Below are 15,840 nucleotides of genomic sequence, written 5' to 3'. Positions count from 1 at the left end.
CGCACCTATAGCACACCTATTGCCACATCATCCACCAATTGCCGCACCTATAGCACACCCATTGCCATATCATCTGCGCAACATCATCAAGTGCCACGCCTATAGTGCCATATCATCCATTGCCACATCATCACCGCATTGATTGCCGCATCAATCCCAGAAGGCCACGTCGCCTTAATTGCCACGCCTATATGACGCCCATTGTCACGCCTACAGGATGCCCATTGCCACGTCACCTGCCACTGCCACATCGTGTGTATTTATGAGCAAATTTCATTGTTTTGTGAATTTCAATACCGGTTTTCCATGTATATTTAGCAATATGTATTGAATAACTTGAAATGTATCATCACTAATTAATTAATATAAAATGCGATTTTAAGCGCTGCGACTTGAAAATATTAATATAATAACTTACTTTTTTGGATATAAATAACATTCAGATTACACATAAATTTCGAAAACTATGATGTCAATGGAATACTATATTTGCCAGATATTCACAGATAACACTCATCAACGTTGAACTAGGCGCGGGGTTCTATGATGATATATCAAAATTCTACACATCATCACTAATTAATTAATTCATATAAAATGCGATTTTGAGCGCAGACAGATCGCGGTTTCGATTGCCGAGGTCTCCGCATTTCATGACCTAATATGAGCGCACACTACAACTGAATTCATTCCAATACCTGCAAATTTACTTTGCATGTCGAGTATAAGGATAATTTAATCAGCGCTAAACGCCAACGGACTAGCCGTAGGCGCACAATGCTCGGCGTTACAATTAAACAAACTTTTCGCGGCAGGTACGCGATTCCTAACGGTTTCTACAGTTTCCACATTTCACGACTTATTTTCTTTGGACGCATACAAGCGATTCCGAAGGTCGAGGCTATGGAAACAAATCAAGCATGAGTACGTAAATCTCGAGCTTAGATCTCCGAGATTCTTGTATGCAACTAACATTATAGACAACCATTCGACAATATTCAACCAGCAATAATGGTTTCGATATAATGCATCATGTACAGCGACACGCTGATCAATTCAAATTCAACAATGGGATCCCCCGCACAATTATGAAGCCCGATTTTCTCGTTGTTATAATTGCTTCCGAGAAATAGCTGTTTTGTGAATTTCAATACCGATTCTCCATGTGTATTTAGCAATATGTATTGATAATAACTTGCTTCCGAGAAATAAATAACAACACGAGTCCAGATACCGTTAAGTGAATTATTTTTAGGTATTAATCTTTACGAAAAATTGACGTAGTTCCAATAATACACTATATTTTAATTTTTTAAAATTACTAATCCGCGTGAGTCGAGATTTTCTTATTGTCTCCACATTTTTCCATACCAGTTTTTGAGAATATGAATTCTCGTGTAACACACTAAATGTTGATTCCCCATGAGTCGAGATGTCGCTAAGTAATTTATCAACTACGCATGATTTTATGTGAATTTCATCGATGGTGTCCGAGTTCTATGTGACATAAGTACAATTCCAGCATCGGTATTTGCAATAAAGCCGAAAAATTAGGGTCGCACCTTTTCGCAATTTATGCAGCTATTCGCAGACAACCATTCAACAATATTCAACCAGCAATAATGCTTTCGATATAGTGCATCATGTACAGCGACACGCTGATCAATTCAAATTCAACAATGGGATCCCCCGCACAATTATGAAGCCCGATCATCAGCTCGCAGTATAACCGCTACCTGTATAATGTTTGCATGTCGAGTATAAGGGTATTTAACTCAGCACTAAAATGCCAACGCCTAGCCGCAGGGGTCCGGTTCTCGTTGCTATAATTAAACGAACACCTTCGCCGCAGGTACGCGATCACCGACGTTATAATGATAAGGACAAATTAGCCGCATGAAAGCGAGTCTAATGAATATAACGACAGACAACAAGTTAGTTGAAAAGTAAAACTAATCGTGACCGATGCAAGACGGCGTGAAACAGCGCTTTCGCTCGATTCTTGTAGTGATCACATTTCATACGATTCAGTCCTTTTCATGTCACTAGAATAAGGGTGATTAAACCGACAGTGAAACGCCGCCGGCGTCTTATAACGTAATAATGTAAGCTGTGTCGGGTGCTGCTATAATGTTCGGAGCGAATATAGTAGAAAGTCCACGTCTGGACACCTGTATGCAGATGCGCATACTACCGTAGTAAAACGCATAACAGAATGCAGGCAAAATTCGATATTGCTTTGTGATGATTTTGATGTTGTTCCATAGCGATTGGGAAGATAGGACTCCTAATTTCCTAACTAACTACAAAATCCCTAGTAACATAGTCGGACGCATAACGGAATTTACGCAAAATCGGTATTGCTCTGCGATAATTTTGACCACTATGTTTTGATAATAACTTGCTTCCGAGAAATAAATAACATTCATTATACGTTACATGATACTTTTCCTTGATATTCTATTATGTGTATTTAGGGCTTATGCGACATCACTATGTTGGCGACAGGCCTGATTTGAACACACTAATTTTGCGAATTAAACTTATCGCTCAACACGGACACTCAATGAAGAGCACCCTGGAGACCCACATAAATGCTCCACAATTCTTGACATATAATATACTGAGCATATAATAAGATGACAAAACCTATACTTGAGTACTCCGAAATATACAAGTACTTTACCTTTTCACGACGTTTTTGTAAGATGAATACTAATTTTATTGAAAAATGAAATTTATGTTCTAAAGTAGGTTTTTGTCTACACGCACCAACAACTCAAGTATTTATGACACAGGAGTGATTCATTAAGTATAGCGCAAGCAGACCAAACCTATAATTGAGTGCTCCAAAATGTACAAGTACTTCGCTATGTACTCCCTCCACGTAAAAAGTGACAGATTTAGGCAAAAGTTGCTATAGAACTGCGTTAGTTTTAAAGTTGTTCCATCATGCAATGTGTGATGAAATTTGGTCTGCTGCATAATCACAATGCCCTAGAGCTCATTTTGATACGTTTTTTTAATGTAGTTACACATTCTAGTTGTTTTGATGTAAGGAAAAAATCATTCGATAACTCGATAGTTAACACGCGTTGATGTAACTTTCCTCATTTGTATGCATAGCCTACGTGAAATTATTATGATGTCATGAATAAGTAGTTTACAAATTCATACGATTTTTCTTGTTGCGCTCCAGGATAAAATGTAATTTTTCGCTCTTTTTTATTTTTTCAATAAAATTAGTATTCATTTTACAAAAAACGTCATGTAAAGATAAAGAACTTGTACATTTCGTAGTGCTCAAGTATAAGTTTTCAAACCATTACCGTGACAAAATTTTCAGAATAGCAACTTTTGCGTAAAGTCTCTGTCTTGCATTTAGTTGCCGGCTCTGAAAGCAAGCAAAGTTTGTGGTATTTGCGCAACATCGAAATTTGTACACTTCACGCGGGGCCTACGATACTTACGGCCTAATACGGCACATTACACTTGCTGGATATAAGAGGCCGACACTCCTAACCAGACATCACGACTGACTCAATGATTGCTTGCGATCTCACTTCTCGATACCAGACGCCTCGCCATACACGTCTAATAAAGTATTATAACAGACAAAATTAGTTCTTTCAGATGAAACAACCCAATTAAGAGCCAAGTGACATCGTCGCAATGTATTTAATCGTTCAGGTGAACTTGAATCGTGATCCGGATCTCGTAACATAGTAAAATCGAGGTATGTAGTTTAATTACTCACTCACTACTCTATATGTTGGTGGTGGTCATACCCTGCAAACTTTTTTGCTGCGAACGTAGTGTTTCACCTTACATCAGTTGGTTCAATGTATGTACCGGGTTGTGAAAACTGTCGCTGTTTTGACTATGTGTCACAATCAATACTAAATACGAGAATTCGTTACTCGTCGAAACGCCGCAGTCAGACATCGTTAACAGCGATTCCGTGTATGGCAATCTTGAGTTCAATTGCGGTTTTGTGATGTTAACCAAGCGGCTGTGTTTCTGCGGTGTGAAGACTGAATTCGTGTTGTTTCCCCGCAAGAGTGCGATGTCTATTTCACACCTAGAGCAATTATAAAACGCATCTTCGAAACTTTTGGTCTAGTTCATCCGCTTGCATTTCGAAACGGACCATCACGACAAGACTCTAACCCACCACATCCGAGGTTTCAGTTGATCATATCGAAGAATATCATGTCCATCCGTGTTACCACCCACAGATTTCGCCATCCTCACACGGTAGTGCTAAGACACAGACAAGATGCGGTGGTGGAAATATTGAAAATGAGAAAGCAGACCTTGGTGTCATTTGATTTGGATTTTACACCCGATGAACCCACCATTCGTACTGCGCATTGGGATGAGGATTCTATCATTGATGTCGAGGCAAAGGAGATGTACAGATTTGTTGGTGTCGTGAATATTCAACGAAAGTCGGGGTATATGCTCGTGCATGGTTCGCGTATTTGACTGTGAAGATATCGCTATACATAACGTGCTGTTCACCGTATCGATAGCACCAACGAATATCCGTGAAAGGGTTGTAATCTCGGTGAAATAGTGTGCGACACATTTTTCCACAATTGGAATGCATGTCGGTTCATACTAAGACCATGTTACGGTCAAATATGTGTGTTTTTCTGTCTCCAACTCAGCTACCCCCACATTGAATGTACAGAGTCGGTGCATGTATGAGACTTCAGAACATGAATTTGTAATCAATGATGCTTGTAATGCCGGCCATGATGTTATCCGTGATGTATGTAATGTCACACACCTCGTTTACGCGAATACTTGGTATCTATGAACAATCGTGAAGTATACTGGATGTGTAATGTCTTGTTATTTTCATGGAAACACGGGGGTGTAACATGTTTGAATATTGTTCATTGGTTTGTCGATTCAGAGTTGATATCCGGATCCGGTTATTTGATCACTGGAACGGAGTGGATGTACTGATGATGATGATGATGACCGCCTACCGTAATATGCTACATGACGATCTAGTCCTGTTCAAATATATTTTTGGTCTGTTTAACACGCGTGGTAAACCTTTTTCGTCAAAGGTGCCATATCGACCCTATATTTCCAATTATATTTCTTAAGGAACCATGTACCTAGATTCTCATCTTCATGTCTTAATAGAAGCTCCACCATATTCTGTACAGTTAATCGTCTTTTCACCTGGTGAGTCATTTCTCTGATACGATACGATACATAACGAAAACCATTCGCCGTAATATATTCTGAATATTTTTTTTTCTAAGCATCCTCGAGGCAATTCACAACTATTTCCAGAACCCTCAATAAATGTATGTCTAATTCTTTGCGAGGACTAAGATTTCACCTAAATAGAGATCAATCATTCTTACGGTACCGAAAAACTAAACAAATCAAAAATAAAACACATCAACATAAAACTCTACCTACATTAAATCAGCATACTCTTACCACCCATCAAGGATAATATAGCTACGCGAAGACAACTCAACCTTTCGTTAACCTTATGTAGCTAATTACAATCCTCCAATGTGCAACCTAGTTGAGAATAGCTAATTCGCGAAAAACACTAAGCATAGCGACGTTCCAAAGCGTCATGTTTATATTGGATTCTCGCTAATACCCAACAGCCGATGAAGTTAGATAGAGGTTACTAGCGCTAGTTTTTCCTAAACGAAAACTCGTAGATACTCAAGTAGAAGGTGCACCCATCAATATATACTCGAGTGCAAGTGGAAATCGTGATTCTCAAGTAAGCAAAATGTAAGTATTCATGAGTTGGTTTAAATGAAGATTGTCAAGTATAAGTAGCATAAACATCATATTTGTAGTAGCATGTCCTCAAGATATTTTCAGTTCGGTCTAATTTCACGCTGCTTACCAATTTACAAGCCGCAGTACGAATTAGCATTCATAGAAATTGTACATAATTTTTGCATGTCGGGTGTTAAGGTGATTCCTACGCATTCATGATTTCGTCCGAGTTTGTATTTTAGTAATAATTTACGATACCGCGTTTGTAACTTGTGTAAGTAGGCCTTCAGGAATATCATAGTTCTTGAACCGTGCTCAATGCTCAATAGACCATTTTTGCTATTTTTCATCCCCATAAGTCATTCTGAATCGCGTAAACGCATCGTACGATATAGATGAAAGTTATGCAAATCCTAGGATCCTCATTTTCAAAGTAGCCTAGATCTCGAAATAAGCTCTGACTCGGTATTTTCCTCAAAGCATGGAATTACCACGAGTATCACCTTCGATCGCTGAAGAAAAGGATGAGATTATATCCGAAGCACATTCCTTGACCAGGAATTTTATCATGCACGAACTCGATGGCTCATGCGTTAAGGTAAATACGAAAGCAGAGAGAACCTTACGTCGAGTCGGGGATGAAATGTTCGAGCGACATCGAACTGTCCTAAACGCAGTCTCCAAACGTCTCCGCTATAGCGATGTCGAAGTCAATGAAAAATATAAAGAATATTTACCCGATGAGCGAATGTTCCTGATGATAGCTGATGAAATTTGCAAAGATACCAAAGAAAATTGGGGCAGGATTGTCACCCTTTTTGTGTTCGGTACCATTCTTGCTCGCAAGAACGAGGATGAACATCATGGGGAGCATATAGAAGCTATCATACAGACAGTCGGAAATTACATTGCTAGCAGAAGACTAAAGTGGATAGTGCGAAATGGAGGATGGGTGGGTGATTTACATGCTTTGCTTAGGATTTATAAATTATCTTTTAGCATGAGATATATAGTGTATCCGCTCCCTCGGAGCCCATATCATCTCTCGATGATGAAACTCAGCTTTACCTTCCAATTCGGTTCCCGATACGATAACTTTCATCCGTATGATCATTAAGGCTTCTATTTTTGTTGTAGGATGGCTTTGTAGAATTCTTTGATAATACCGCTTTCGACTACAATAAAGTTTGGAAGGGACTCGTGTTTGTCGGGATCGGACTGACATCTATTGCAATGGCATTATCAAGATAACGGATGTTCGCGTGTTTTGTCTCATGTAATATTTTAAGAATAAAATTCTTCATCGTTTAATCGCATCCATTTTACTGTAGGACCTATACAGTTTCTTCTGAGAATACTCGAAGGATTGCACCCATATGGAAACCTTCTTTATACTTTTAATTTTTCTAATTTCTACAGCTACGTAAGGAAATTGTTAGGATTACCCAGAATACATTGCAGGTCAAATTTGATTCGATTACGAGCATTATAGCGACAGAGATTTACGATAGTGTAAAATGACCTACCTTACGATATCAAATTTCGTCTTCTCTCCAAGTGGAAATATCATGTTATATAATATTGTCCATACCGAACAAATATAAATTTGCCCGTGCTGTTGCTTTGCAAGAATACTTCGCTCACATAGTAACCAATTTCTGGTGGATCCCGAATCGATATAGACAGAAGTGCGGAAAGTTACATTGACATGTCTTAACTTCTGCCATAGATGTTGCGTTTCCAACTACTTAAAAGTTGCTAGAGCTCACGCTGTTTTATCGTCGTATTGACGTTCGTTTTGAAAAGTATAGCATGCTCAATGGTTTATGTTCACATTATTCAGTTAATTAGGTTTTTGCGCAAAGAAAAATAAAATTCACGCAAAAGTCGCTATTGCTCCGCGATGATTTTGATGTTGTTCCATACCGATTTGGGAGGTAGTACACTTAGTATTAACTTCTGCCATAGAAGTTGCGTTTCAGGCTACTTAAAAGTTGCTAGAGCTCACGCTGTTTTATCGTCGTATTGACGTTCGTTTTGAAAAGTATAGCATGCTCAATGGTTCATGTTCACATTATTCAGTTTAATTAGGTTTTGCGCAAAGAAAAATAAAATTCACGCAAAAGTCGCTATTGCTCCGCGATGATTTTGATGTTGTTCCATACCGATTTGGGAGGTAGTACACTTAATTTCGTAAAGTACGCATATTCGCGGCGTGTTCAATTAACTCATGTGGCTCTAAAATGTAGTAAGCAGGGTGATGGGTATTCGTTGAGTTGAATAACCATAAAAAATATTCCCGCGCCCTCCTAAACCCAACTATTCCTAACCCCTACAACCTAGGGCGCGGGAATATTTTTTATGGTTATTCAACTCAACGAATACCCATCACCCTGCTTACTACATTTTAGAGCCACATGAGTTAATTGAACACGCCGCGAATATGCGTACTTTACGAAATTAAGTGTACTACCTCCCAAATCGGTATGGAACAACATCAAAATCATCGCGGAGCAATAGCGACTTTTGCGTGAATTTTATTTTTCTTTGCGCAAAACCTAATTAAACTGAATAATGTGAACATGAACCATTGAGCATGCTATACTTTTCAAAACGAACGTCAATACGACGATAAAACAGCGTGAGCTCTAGCAACTTTTAAGTAGCCTGAAACGCAACTTCTATGGCAGAAGTTAATACTAAGTGTACTACCTCCCAAATCGGTATGGAACAACATCAAAATCATCGCGGAGCAATAGCGACTTTTGCGTGAATTTTATTTTTCTTTGCGCAAAAACCTAATTAACTGAATAATGTGAACATAAACCATTGAGCATGCTATACTTTTCAAAACGAACGTCAATACGACGATAAAACAGCGTGAGCTCTAGCAACTTTTAAGTAGTTGGAAACGCAACATCTATGGCAGAAGTTAAGACATGTCAATGTAACTTTCCGCACTTCTGTCTATATCGATTCGGGATCCACCAGAAATTGGTTACTATGTGAGCGAAGTATTCTTGCAAAGCAACAGCACGGGCAAATTTATATTTGTTCGGTATGGACAATATTATATAACATGATATTTCCACTTGGAGAGAAGACGAAATTTGATATCGTAAGGTAGGTCATTTTACACTATCGTAAATCTCTGTCGCTATAATGCTCGTAATCGAATCAAATTTGACCTGCAATGTATTCTGGGTAATCCTAACAATTTCCTTACGTAGCTGTAGAAATTAGAAAAATTAAAAGTATAAAGAAGGTTTCCATATGGGTGCAATCCTTCGAGTATTCTCAGAAGAAACTGTATAGGTCCTACAGTAAAATGGATGCGATTAAACGATGAAGAATTTTATTCTTAAAATATTACATGAGACAAAACACGCGAACATCCGTTATCTTGATAATGCCATTGCAATAGATGTCAGTCCGATCCCGACAAACACGAGTCCCTTCCAAACTTTATTGTAGTCGAAAGCGGTATTATCAAAGAATTCTACAAAGCCATCCTACAACAAAAATAGAAGCCTTAATGATCATACGGATGAAAGTTATCGTATCGGGAACCGAATTGGAAGGTAAAGCTGAGTTTCATCATCGAGAGATGATATGGGCTCCGAGGGAGCGGATACACTATATATCTCATGCTAAAAGATAATTTATAAATCCTAAGCAAAGCATGTAAATCACCCACCCATCCTCCATTTCGCACTATCCACTTTAGTCTTCTGCTAGCAATGTAATTTCCGACTGTCTGTATGATAGCTTCTATATGCTCCCCATGATGTTCATCCTCGTTCTTGCGAGCAAGAATGGTACCGAACACAAAAAGGGTGACAATCCTGCCCCAATTTTCTTTGGTATCTTTGCAAATTTCATCAGCTATCATCAGGAACATTCGCTCATCGGGTAAATATTCTTTATATTTTTCATTGACTTCGACATCGCTATAGCGGAGACGTTTGGAGACTGCGTTTAGGACAGTTCGATGTCGCTCGAACATTTCATCCCCGACTCGACGTAAGGTTCTCTCTGCTTTCGTATTTACCTTAACGCATGAGCCATCGAGTTCGTGCATGATAAAATTCCTGGTCAAGGAATGTGCTTCGGATATAATCTCATCCTTTTCTTCAGCGATCGAAGGTGATACTCGTGGTAATTCCATGCTTTGAGGAAAATACCGAGTCAGAGCTTATTTCGAGATCTAGGCTACTTTGAAAATGAGGATCCTAGGATTTGCATAACTTTCATCTATATCGTACGATGCGTTTACGCGATTCAGAATGACTTATGGGGATGAAAAATAGCAAAAATGGTCTATTGAGCATTGAGCACGGTTCAAGAACTATGATATTCCTGAAGGCCTACTTACACAAGTTACAAACGCGGTATCGTAAATTATTACTAAAATACAAACTCGGACGAAATCATGAATGCGTAGGAATCACCTTAACACCCGACATGCAAAAATTATGTACAATTTCTATGAATGCTAATTCGTACTGCGGCTTGTAAATTGGTAAGCAGCGTGAAATTAGACCGAACTGAAAATATCTTGAGGACATGCTACTACAAATATGATGTTTATGCTACTTATACTTGACAATCTTCATTTAAACCAACTCATGAATACTTACATTTTGCTTACTTGAGAATCACGATTTCCACTTGCACTCGAGTATATATTGATGGGTGCACCTTCTACTTGAGCAGTGGTTCCCAACAGGGGAGGAATTCCCCCCAAGGGGGGAATTTTGCAATTTTTAGGGAGGAATTCCACTTTAGAATTAAAACGGATTTCCCGAATTGTTCATATCCGAACTGTCATATAGTCAACCAGTTATATCCGAACGCACGCTCCCTATGGCTCGTTTTGGTTTGCTGAAAGTATGTTCAAATGCTATTTGAAATCTATTTTTCACATACAAATCCCCTTATTTTCAAGTCAACGTATTCAGACAGTGACAAAATATTCCAACGTCATAGATTCCAGTCAAAGAGATCGCTAACCTTGCTTTATTCTTAGTAAACAGCTACCCGAAAAAAAGACATGTTAAACTGGGTGCAATGTTGCCGAAACGTAATGAGTGTCCTAGATTTCAATGAGCTCCGGCAGGGAATCTGATCACGTGTATGTTATGTATTAGGGCTATGACCAAGTCGTGAGGTTCCGAGTCACAAGTCAATTTCACTTTCATAGTTTGACTCGAGTCAAATCGGGTTATTTCCAATTTACCATTGAGTCAAGTCCAAGTCCAAGTCACCGAGCAGAGAGTCGAGTCCGAGTCATTGTATTATGACTCGATTTTGAGTCCAAGTCACACTCAAGACAACATTGTTTGGTGATATTGAATGATTTGGATTTGTGATATACTAATTTTCCTCCCCTTGAGCAGTTTCTTGTCGCATTGTCAAGTACCAGTATCAATAGACGAAATTCCAACTGGGTAGTCACTTTACTGTTCTTCGAAATTACAATGAAATTTCAGTCTCGTTTTACAGTCTCGAGTCATTGTGCACAATGCACAATGACTCTACTCCAAGTCAAGTCAATAGTCTGATTGTCTTGAGTTGAGTCGAGTCGATTCCGTATTTTGAGAAAATGACTCGAGTCAAGTCGAGTCATCAAAGAATGGTGACTCGAGTCAGACTCGAGTCTGGTCAACCCTGCTATATATGAAAGTACCAATATTATTGGCCAAATGCATAAGAAAACTTAAGAAAAAAATCGCGAGACTAATAAATTAATGGATATTGATTTGTCACAGCAGTTATGTTAGCCATTGGTGCATTGTAAGCCGAAAACACAAATGGAAGTGTGAGGTTCTGTTGAGTCAAGCCTTCCAGAATTTGTTTGATTGGGACCACAAGACCATTGTTTTTCGGAGCTTTACAAAGTGTTATTACAGCACTGCTAGAAACTAACACTCAGTTCCGCCCGTCTTATTTTCTCAGTCAACAGGTGTTTGCGCGGTAACACTGAACTTTTTTAATCATTAGGTTGATTTATCCTAAGGGGGAATTTGGGCTTAAATTTCGGCCAAGGGAGGCACAGGATGAAAAAGGTTGGGAACCACTGTACTTGAGTATCTACGAGTTTTCGTTTAGGAAAAACTAGCGCTAGTAACCTCTATCTAACTTCATCGGCTGTTGGGTATTAGCGAGAATCCAATATAAACATGACGCTTTGGAACGTCGCTATGCTTAGTGTTTTTCGCGAATTAGCTATTCTCAACTAGGTTGCACATTGGAGGATTGTAATTAGCTACATAAGGTTAACGAAAGGTTGAGTTGTCTTCGCGTAGCTATATTATCCTTGATGGGTGGTAAGAGTATGCTGATTTAATGTAGGTAGAGTTTTATGTTGATGTGTTTTATTTTTGATTTGTTTAGTTTTTCGGTACCGTAAGAATGATTGATCTCTATTTAGGTGAAATCTTAGTCCTCGCAAAGAATTAGACATACATTTATTGAGGGTTCTGGAAATAGTTGTGAATTGCCTCGAGGATGCTTAGAAAAAAAAATATTCAGAATATATTACGGCGAATGGTTTTCGTTATGTATCGTATCGTATCAGAGAAATGACTCACCAGGTGAAAAGACGATTAACTGTACAGAATATGGTGGAGCTTCTATTAAGACATGAAGATGAGAATCTAGGTACATGGTTCCTTAAGAAATATAATTGGAAATATAGGGTCGATATGGCACCTTTGACGAAAAAGGTTTACCACGCGTGTTAAACAGACCAAAAATATATTTGAACAGGACTAGATCGTCATGTAGCATATTACGGTAGGCGGTCATCATCATCATCATCAGTACATCCACTCCGTTCCAGTGATCAAATAACCGGATCCGGATATCAACTCTGAATCGACAAACCAATGAACAATATTCAAACATGTTACACCCCCGTGTTTCCATGAAAATAACAAGACATTACACATCCAGTATACTTCACGATTGTTCATAGATACCAAGTATTCGCGTAAACGAGGTGTGTGACATTACATACATCACGGATAACATCATGGCCGGCATTACAAGCATCATTGATTACAAATTCATGTTCTGAAGTCTCATACATGCACCGACTCTGTACATTCAATGTGGGGGTAGCTGAGTTGGAGACAGAAAAACACACATATTTGACCGTAACATGGTCTTAGTATGAACCGACATGCATTCCAATTGTGGAAAAATGTGTCGCACACTATTTCACCGAGATTACAACCCTTTCACGGATATTCGTTGGTGCTATCGATACGGTGAACAGCACGTTATGTATAGCGATATCTTCACAGTCAAATACGCGAACCATGCACAAGCATATACCCCGACTTTCGTTGAATATTCACGACACCAACAAATCTGTACATCTCCTTTGCCTCGACATCAATGATAGAATCCTCATCCCAATGCGCAGTACGAATGGTGGGTTCATCGGGTGTAAAATCCAAATCAAATGACACCAAGGTCTGCTTTCTCATTTTCAATATTTCCACCACCGCATCTTGTCTGTGTCTTAGCACTACCGTGTGAGGATGGCGAAATCTGTGGGTGGTAACACGGATGGACATGATATTCTTCGATATGATCAACTGAAACCTCGGATGTGGTGGGTTAGAGTCTTGTCGTGATGGTCCGTTTCGAAATGCAAGCGGATGAACTAGACCAAAAGTTTCGAAGATGCGTTTTATAATTGCTCTAGGTGTGAAATAGACATCGCACTCTTGCGGGGAAACAACACGAATTCAGTCTTCACACCGCAGAAACACAGCCGCTTGGTTAACATCACAAAACCGCAATTGAACTCAAGATTGCCATACACGGAATCGCTGTTAACGATGTCTGACTGCGGCGTTTCGACGAGTAACGAATTCTCGTATTTAGTATTGATTGTGACACATAGTCAAAACAGCGACAGTTTTCACAACCCGGTACATACATTGAACCAACTGATGTAAGGTGAAACACTACGTTCGCAGCAAAAAAGTTTGCAGGGTATGACCACCACCAACATATAGAGTAGTGAGTGAGTAATTAAACTACATACCTCGATTTTACTATGTTACGAGATCCGGATCACGATTCAAGTTCACCTGAACGATTAAATACATTGCGACGATGTCACTTGGCTCTTAATTGGGTTGTTTCATCTGAAAGAACTAATTTTGTCTGTTATAATACTTTATTAGACGTGTATGGCGAGGCGTCTGGTATCGAGAAGTGAGATCGCAAGCAATCATTGAGTCAGTCGTGATGTCTGGTTGGGAGTGTCGGCCTCTTATATCCAGCAAGTGTAATGTGCCGTATTAGGCCGTAAGTATCGTAGGCCCCGCGTGAAGTGTACAAATTTCGATGTTGCGCAAATACCACAAACTTTGCTTGCTTTCAGAGCCGGCAACTAAATGCAAGACAGAGACTTTACGCAAAAGTTGCTATTCTGAAAATTTTGTCACGGTAATGGTTTGAAAACTTATACTTGAGCACTACGAAATGTACAAGTTCTTTATCTTTACATGACGTTTTTTGTAAAATGAATACTAATTTTATTGAAAAAATAAAAAAGAGCGAAAAATTACATTTTATCCTGGAGCGCAACAAGAAAAATCGTATGAATTTGTAAACTACTTATTCATGACATCATAATAATTTCACGTAGGCTATGCATACAAATGAGGAAAGTTACATCAACGCGTGTTAACTATCGAGTTATCGAATGATTTTTTCCTTACATCAAAACAACTAGAATGTGTAACTACATTAAAAAAACGTATCTAAATGAGCTCTAGGGCATTGTGATTATGCAGCAGACCAAATTTCATCACACATTGCATGATGGAACAACTTTAAAACTAACGCAGTTCTATAGCAACTTTTGCCTAAATCTGTCACTTTTTACGTGGAGGGAGTACATAGCGAAGTACTTGTACATTTTGGAGCACTCAATTATAGGTTTGGTCTGCTTGCGCTATACTTAATGAATCACTCCTGTGTCATAAATACTTGAGTTGTTGGTGCGTGTAGACAAAAACCTACTTGAGAACATAAATTTCATTTTTTAATAAAATTAGTATTCATCTTACAAAAACGTCGTGAAAAGGTAAAGTACTTGTATATTTCGGAGTACTCAAGTATAGGTTTTGTCATCTTATTATATGCTCAGTATATTATATGTCAAGAATTGTGGAGCATTTATGTGGGTCTCCAGGGTGCTCTTCATTGAGTGTCCGTGTTGAGCGATAAGTTTAATTCGCAAAATTAGTGTGTTCAAATCAGGCCTGTCGCCAACATAGTGATGTCGCATAAGCCCTAAATACACATAATAGAATATCAAGGAAAAGTATCATGTAACGTATAATGAATGTTATTTATTTCTCGGAAGCAAGTTATTATCAAAACATAGTGGTCAAAATTATCGCAGAGCAATACCGATTTTGCGTAAATTCCGTTATGCGTCCGACTATGTTACTAGGGATTTTGTAGTTAGTTAGGAAATTAGGAGTCCTATCTTCCCAATCGCTATGGAACAACATCAAAATCATCACAAAGCAATATCGAATTTTGCCTGCATTCTGTTATGCGTTTTACTACGGTAGTATGCGCATCTGCATACAGGTGTCCAGACGTGGACTTTCTACTATATTCGCTCCGAACATTATAGCAGCACCCGACACAGCTTACATTATTACGTTATAAGACGCCAGCGGCGTTTCACTCTCGGTTTAATCACCCTTATTCTAGTGACATGAAAAGGACTGAATCGTATGAAATGTGATCACTACAAGAATCGAGCGAAAGCGCTGTTTCACGCCGTCTTGCATCGGTCACGATTAGTTTTACTTTTCAACTAACTTGTTGTCTGTCGTTATATTCATTAGACTCGCTTTCATGCGGCTAATTTGTCCTTATCATTATAACGTCGGTGATCGCGTACCTGCGGCGAAGGTGTTCGTTTAATTATAGCAACGAGAACCGGACCCCTGCGGCTAGGCGTTGGCATTTTAGTGCTGAGTTAAATACCCTTATACTCGACATGCAAACATTATACAGGTAGCG

The 15,840-nt window shown here is 38.9% G+C and overlaps 5 protein-coding genes and 1 long non-coding RNA gene across 8 annotated transcripts in view; 3 read left to right on the top strand and 3 right to left on the bottom strand.

Moving 5' to 3' along the window:
• The window catches only part of LOC145441419 (receptor-type tyrosine-protein phosphatase epsilon-like), a 251,311-nt gene that overhangs the window by 84,907 nt on the left and 150,564 nt on the right, over nucleotides 1–15,840 (top strand). The window lies entirely within an intron of this gene.
• Nucleotides 1–15,840, bottom strand: part of LOC145441421 (uncharacterized) — a 92,472-nt gene that overhangs the window by 10,083 nt on the left and 66,549 nt on the right. The gene's annotated exons all lie outside the window — the stretch shown is intronic.
• The window catches only part of LOC145441422 (receptor-type tyrosine-protein phosphatase alpha-like), a 131,428-nt gene that overhangs the window by 79,061 nt on the left and 36,527 nt on the right, over nucleotides 1–15,840 (top strand). The window lies entirely within an intron of this gene.
• On the top strand, nucleotides 3,027–7,710 carry LOC145441409 (induced myeloid leukemia cell differentiation protein Mcl-1 homolog). The gene is made up of 2 exons (XM_080319262.1): nucleotides 3,027–6,724; nucleotides 6,910–7,710. The coding sequence occupies exons 1-2, from the start codon at nucleotides 6,254–6,256 to the stop codon at nucleotides 7,021–7,023; spliced, it is 585 nt and encodes a 194-aa protein (XP_080175388.1). The 5' UTR covers nucleotides 3,027–6,253; the 3' UTR covers nucleotides 7,024–7,710.
• LOC145441407 (induced myeloid leukemia cell differentiation protein Mcl-1 homolog) lies at nucleotides 8,771–10,477 on the bottom strand. The gene is made up of 2 exons (XM_080319261.1): nucleotides 9,470–10,477; nucleotides 8,771–9,284 (listed from the first exon to the last, which is right to left on the bottom strand). The coding sequence occupies exons 1-2, from the start codon at nucleotides 9,938–9,940 to the stop codon at nucleotides 9,171–9,173; spliced, it is 585 nt and encodes a 194-aa protein (XP_080175387.1). The 5' UTR covers nucleotides 9,941–10,477; the 3' UTR covers nucleotides 8,771–9,170.
• LOC145441408 (uncharacterized) lies at nucleotides 8,771–15,479 on the bottom strand. The gene is made up of 2 exons (XR_013915817.1): nucleotides 12,661–15,479; nucleotides 8,771–8,960 (listed from the first exon to the last, which is right to left on the bottom strand). It is a non-coding gene; the product is annotated as an uncharacterized LOC145441408 (long non-coding RNA).

Source organism: Botryllus schlosseri, chromosome 6, assembly GCF_051294905.1.
Source record: "Botryllus schlosseri isolate E-star chromosome 6, Bs_hap1, whole genome shotgun sequence".
Classification (NCBI taxonomy): Eukaryota; Metazoa; Chordata; class Ascidiacea; order Stolidobranchia; family Styelidae; genus Botryllus; species Botryllus schlosseri.
The sequence above is the reverse complement of the archived record's forward strand: the minus strand, read 5'-3'. Positions and strand labels throughout refer to the sequence as shown.

Excerpts from the sequence above, each read along its gene's own strand:
- LOC145441407 (XM_080319261.1), bottom strand. The coding sequence starts at position 9,940 with ATGGAATTACCACGAGTATCACCTTCGATCGCTGAAGAAAAGGATGAG. Across the intron at positions 9,285-9,469 it reads TAGTGCGAAATGGAGGATGG|GATGGCTTTGTAGAATTCTT; the intron begins GTGGGTGATTTA and ends TTTTTGTTGTAG.
- LOC145441409 (XM_080319262.1), top strand. The coding sequence starts at position 6,254 with ATGGAATTACCACGAGTATCACCTTCGATCGCTGAAGAAAAGGATGAG. Across the intron at positions 6,725-6,909 it reads TAGTGCGAAATGGAGGATGG|GATGGCTTTGTAGAATTCTT; the intron begins GTGGGTGATTTA and ends TTTTTGTTGTAG.